The sequence below is a fragment of the Rhagoletis pomonella genome, unplaced genomic scaffold (assembly GCF_013731165.1).
Source record: "Rhagoletis pomonella isolate Grant_MI unplaced genomic scaffold, Rhpom_1.0 Rhpom_scaffold_02820, whole genome shotgun sequence".
Classification (NCBI taxonomy): domain Eukaryota; kingdom Metazoa; phylum Arthropoda; class Insecta; order Diptera; family Tephritidae; genus Rhagoletis; species Rhagoletis pomonella.
The window spans coordinates 10,146-16,589 of record NW_023461373.1 but is presented as its reverse complement, the minus strand read 5'-3'; the positions used below and the strand labels follow the sequence as shown (position 1 = coordinate 16,589).

General features: G+C 37.8%; 1 protein-coding gene across 1 annotated transcript; it reads right to left on the bottom strand.

Annotated features, from left to right (window-relative positions):
- Positions 1 to 3,847: 3,847 nt before the first annotated feature.
- On the bottom strand, positions 3,848 to 5,900 carry LOC118753755 (the record flags this gene model as incomplete). Its single annotated transcript, XM_036488633.1, has 2 exons — positions 5,349 to 5,900; positions 3,848 to 4,723 (listed from the first exon to the last, which is right to left on the bottom strand). A coding segment is annotated over exon 2 (805 nt), but the record flags the coding sequence as incomplete, so codon positions are not given.
- Positions 5,901 to 6,444: the final 544 nt, after the last annotated feature.

The window sequence follows — 6,444 nt, the reverse complement described above, 5'->3', positions numbered from 1 at the left end:
GTCTGGTGGTAAACCAGGACAAGACGAAGTATCTCCTGTCATCAAAGAAACAGTCAGCACATTCGCGCCTTGGCACCCACGTCACTGTTGACAGTTACAATTTTGAGAAAGTAGAGAACTTCGTTTACTTGGGAACCATCATTAACAGCGGTAATAATCTCAGCATTGAAATCCTACGCAGAATCACTCTTGCCAACAAGTGCTACTTTGGACTGAGTAGGCAATTCAGGAGTAAAGTCCTCTCTAGACGTACGAAAACCACGCTCTATAAGTCACACATCATGCCCGTGCTGGTGTATGGCGCAGAAGCATGGACAATGACAACATCCGATGAGGCGGCTCTTGGAGTATTTGAGAGAAAGATTTTGCGGAAGATTTACCGGCCTTCACGCGCGGACGATGGAACGATGAGCTGTATGAGCTTTACAATGACATGGCCGACGCTCCAGCTCTGAAAGTATTCAACTCGGAGCCCGCTGGTGGTAGCAGAGGAAGAGGGAGGCCCCCACTGCGATGGAAAGATCAGGTGGAGAAGGACTTGGCTTCACTTGGCATTTCCAATTGGCGTCAGTTGGCACAGAGGAGAAGGACTTGGCTTCACTTGGTATTTCCCATTGGCGTCAGTTGGCACAGAGGAGAAACGACTGGCGTGCTTTGCTGAGCTCGGCCAAAATCGCTAAGGCGGTTACAGCGCCAAAAAAGAAGAAGAAGATATACCCAGCGGACCAAATGCTCGCAAATTATACCAGTTGCGGGTAAAATGTGAGAATTATTCCAAAAAAAACTCTCGCTAAAGGCTCGTGTTTTGCTCCGCTGTATATGTGTATAAGTATGTGCATTTGCGAATCAAAACCTTTATCTAAATTTGAGCTGGGCGATAAAACTACATGTATAACTAAGTGCGTCTACGATTACGATTACTTTAATCCCAGTTTCAGAATAGTTTGAATTCGGATTGAAATAATCGTAAATCGAAGGAGTAATAGATTAAGATTATATTAAGAAAAATTAGTAGCACATGATGTATCAATTAAAAAATACTTTTTATTTTATGTATGTGAATTTTACTCATTTCTTAGCTAAAATCACTAGACATAAGAATTTGTATGTAAGAAAAACACAAATTTTTCAGATAATTTTGAATTCGGCATCCTTAAGTTTTCTTATATATAAAAAATGTTAGAATCCGCTCCCTTCTCGCTCACTCTTTTTTTAGTACCTTAGTATATTATCACGGAATCATGGGCGATCAAAGCACTCGTGGTGTTACATGAAATATAACCTTCGAAATTTTACTAACTAATACCTTGTTTATACCGACACATAAATCGCTTTGACCTAGTTCGCTCTGAACTTCAAAAGTTTAGGATTTCAAAAGTGTATTGACTCGAACTTGATTTCAAATCGGGTTTTTATATCTCAAATCAGTTAGAAAACAGGTATAAACACATCACTCATTCGACGCGAAGTGAAAATAGGTTGGTTTTCTTTATACAGCCCGTTTTAAATTTGAATTATTATTAAAATAGATTTGAATTATTGTTCATTTCCATTTCAGTCAATCGTGCAAATCAATTATTAAAGAAATATCGAAATAAAACAACAAATTGTGCATACATTTGAATACGGTTTCAGCGAGTGCGCTGTAAAGACACAGGCATAAGCGCTTGAAAGAAATACGTTTTAAGTCAAATTGGTTTTTTATCAATGCGGTTCTTGCGTAGGTATAAACAAGGTATACATTTTGTAATTCACGATTAGTGGAAATGGTTTTTGTGTTTTGTGGATCAAATTCTTTTCAAGAAACTTGTTGGACTATTCTAGGGGACGCAGATATAATACCTTGCAAATTCTATAATAACGCACTTTTTTACTTAATATGTAAAAAATATTGTAAATTACTTATTGTTACAGACGGGAAAAATTTAGGAGAAATTGACGACCAAGTCGAACCGGACTTGCTGCATGATGATAGCTGCACGGATAAAATAATAAGTGTTTACAATAATATATGTTTGGTTGACTGTGCATCTCAGAAACGAAATGATTTTTTTAAACCGTCAGATTAAGAAAACCTCTCCAGATAATCGTCAGATTTTGGAACAGGACGACCAGGGCATCGAGATGAACCTTCTGTATGAAAAACTGACGCGCTCGAGTAAATCCAAATGGCGATTTTTTATGCATCTTCGAGAAGACGACACGAGCTTGCGTCACATCTGAATCGTCAGATTATTGAATGGGAGGTTCATTTGGGCCCATTTAACATCCCTTGTGAATATCTGACGCGCTCGAGTAAATTTTTTTTGTCACCCATTTTTGACCCTTCCGTACGCCCAACCCTACCATGCAAACCGGCAGAATAGTATATTTCCGTCATCAGAAACACGTTTGATTCATTCACCGTCAATATCTGATGCGATCGAGTAAATCCATGTAACTGTTTTTTTTACATTCTTGGAAGCTTGTAAATCGTCCACCCGCCGCTGAGAAGAAAAACATCACATGACCTTTTTTTCTTCCCATCATATAATCTTCAAAATCCAATAGGTCAAAATGACGCTCGATTAAATCCCGATTTAGCATCGTGGACTCCCCTAATAGAATGGGTACCTCACTAACACGAGAAGAACATTAAGTCCCGAGACGTCAAGTTGCAAACTAAAAAATTCCCAAGTTTTTTTTTTAAAGTTCAATCTCGACTGCCTCTAAAATCGTGTTGATTCGCTTTTTCACAGTGTGATTGTGCAGTTCCAAAGAATAAGTAACGTATACACGTGCGCGAAGCTGCTGCGCTTGTTAACAGAACAGCCCAGCCAGCAAAAAAATCCGAAAATTAATCCGAAAACGGGAAGAAAACTGGGTGGAACGTGGATTAGGTCTACAAATATATCGAAAATTGTTGTGAAAAGGGTAAGTTTTCAGCTATTTTTCTGAACATTTTCTGATTAAATTTTTCGTTAAAAAAAACGTACTGGATAACTACGCTTAATAGCGAAATACAACACACAAGCGGCTTGAAAAACCAAGCGAAATATCCCTTTTCTGCAAGCCATTTGCGTTGTGTATGAGTTTTGATGAACCGCTGAAATTAATTTTAATAAAAATCAAAATTTTGTTATTTTCTGGCAGTCATGTTGAAGTTTGATCGAACCGCTTGCGTTGTGTATGGAAAGTTTAAAGACCTTGTCCGCACCACTAGTATACTCCAGCCACTAGCGGTACCAGGCATACGCTCGCGGAACCCACTTTGGGAAAACCGGCATTAAACCACGTCAAAAAAATAAATATCCTGCAATGCGACCGCATTATAACACAGACTTAAGTTACGATCATTCAAGGAGGTCGCGCATCGAGTGTTAATTTTTCCCATAGTAATTTCAAAACGCTCGAAACTATAAGAGTACGTTGATTATATGCCGTTTAGGTATTATGTATTCTCAGATTCTTTAAATTCTGAGATTATCCTTTTTAGTCGCTTGCCCTGTTTGAGTCAAATCTAGTAATTACCAAATTTTTTTTTGGAATTTAATCTGGGCATGCATAATATTTAAATGACATGTAATCAATGTAGTAACGTATTTTCTTACGTGTAAATCATATGGGAAAAATAAACCCTCGATGCGCGACCTCTTACAAATGTCGTATGAGGGGATATTCCTGGAGGATCATTTCTAAACTCTAAGTCAGATTGCGGTCGCATTGCTGGATTTTTATTATTTTTTACGTGGTTTAATATACATACACAAATCCCTTCATAAACTACAATTGCTCTGTACTCTGATCGAATCGAAATTTATTTAAACTAGGGAAGATCTAAAGTGTGTTTAAAACACTTTTTACTTACAATTTTTCACAGATGTGTAACCTTCAGCGGCACTTCCATTGCTTCCTCCACCATTCAAGCTAATGTCACTCGTTCCATTGAACGTATGTCCATTGGACTGCCTCCCAACACTGTTTAGGGTGGTTGTACTGCTAGCTCGAGAACACCATGCATCTTGGCTTGAAGACGGGCCTTTGTGGTGATGATTACCATTTGTTATCTCGATACGTGTTAAGTCTCCATTCGATTTGCTTCCAACGACACTTTTGAGCGTTCCATAGACACTACTGCCAACACCACCCCCAGAACTACCAGACTCCAATTGGCGGGCATACGAATTATCGGCGTAAGCATGAAAACAACATCTGACTAGAGCATTCGCGGCAGCTTCTCGTTTACAAATAAACACGTGACATTCAAGGACTTTGATGCCGGTTGTTCGTCGTAGAATAGCGGCAAATATTGGTGGGTGTTGGACGCGGGGCATTCGAGCGAATGGAGAGTCAAGTGGTAAGAATTTTGGTTCTGGCTTAGAATTTCCCCGTTCTGGTATTAAAACTTGTCGTACAGCCGCGCAGTAGTGCAGAGATTCAATAGGAAAAAATCGGGTGATTTGTTTTAAATTTTCATCAACGTTTTCAAGTAGAACTCCATTTGACCAAACACTTAGCCATGAGTCTATACCTTTAGCACCAACCGCACCTTCGGAAGGATAAAGAGTTCTCAAGGGCTCTTGAATTCCTTGTAGCCCATCCTTACTTTGCCGCGGAACGGCACTACCCAAATAAAGTACGCGACATCGGCAAATTGGGGTAGAATCACTCATTTTTAACGATTAGTAAGCTTTTTACTACGATAAAATGTAGATAATGAAAGGCGCATTCAAACCTAGTGGAACTACATATAAACCTTAGTTTTAGGTGACACTCGTTGACAGAAATAAAGTGTAAAAAGAAATATCTTATATGAATGTGTGTAAGACAGAGACAAGTGTCAGCAAAATTTATGCAGATACTCAAACATAAAGCGAATTGTATACGTAAAGTTTTGTCATACATACAAAGACGTTAACAAAGTTGATTTTCTGGTTTTGGTGGTCTTGAAGTGGTTCTTAATTCAATTCGTTTCTTTACATTTTCACCACCCTGACCGTTTATACATGAACACACTTTAATTGTATTTACATATAAGCATACATATGTACATACAAAAGTTAAATTAGGTATCTCTTTGCATTCCAACTGCATTCGCGATTGCCTAAGATATTTGGTTTTATTTTCCTTCTCATGTAAAAACTTATACATTCCACAATATATTTACATATGTATACGTATGTATATGCGATGGTACTTGTATACATATAAAAACGTTGGTTATCATGCACATGCACACATATTATTTTTAATTATACATTTATCCCTTGTTGTTTGTTTAACTTTTTAAATACGTAAAATAAGTATTATTCAGATATTTTTTCTTGTTAAGCTATAAAACTCCTTTCAGTAAAACGTCTTTCGCCTACCGAAATTACAGTACGTATTCACTTTTCCGATTTTGCTGTTCCACTGCACTGTTACATGATATTGTGTGATGGCTGGAATTTAAATTTTTGTGGCGAAAAAAAATGGCGCCGTTCGAGAATTTGCTCATTTTCACAAATACATGAGAATTTTTACAAGTCGATACTAATAAACCGCTATGAATGTATGTATGTAGGCATATGGATGCGGTGGTATGCTTATTTTCACGAATAATTTGCATTTGGAGTTGTGTCTATGCAAGTAAAAATCGCCAGCTCCTTTTGACCGGTTGACCGTAAGACGGGAAGTGAAAATATGTCGATTCGTAACATATTCAATGATCCCACTTTCATTTCACACGCATATACAAAAATGCGCAACTTAATGGATTAGATCGCAATGGAATGACCTGATGTTCGCAAGTTATCTGTATAAGTTTGTGTATGTTCGAATACAACGCAAAAATCCGACAACTAAACGAAAAGGCAAAAAATCCGGTCATTGCATCAACGTTGCTCACTTGACGATAGTATACTCACGATTGGTGTATCTAACCTAAAACGATCATATCCAAAGTACCGACGTGGTATTTTGCTCTCCGTCTTTTTGCCTTCGTTCGTTGTCTTGAACCACATCTCAATACTTGTTTTAATAATACCACAGAATAGATACAGGTAGACTCGTACTATTTACATACATACATATTAATGTATTTCTTTGTAAAATATGTAAGTGTAAGTACTGGTGTTAACTTGAGGTGAGTTTTCAGTTTTTATATTCTTTTGACTGCATACATGAATATGTGTATCTACATATGTACATATGTTGTTTTGTTATACCAGAGCGCACTAGTGCACAAGGGTATCTATTATAACTTTGTTTGTATACATAAAGGCTCATAATTAAAAAAGAAATCGATTAAGCCGTGCCTGTCTGTCCGTCCGTCTGGCTGTACACACGATAACTCGAGAAAAAATTTATATATCTTAACGAAACTTGGTACGTGTGCTTCTTTTCCGCCAGGACAGATTACAATGATCTTTAGGGCAAAACAAAGAACATTATACATTTTCGGAAAATGGGCGTAGCCCCGCCCAC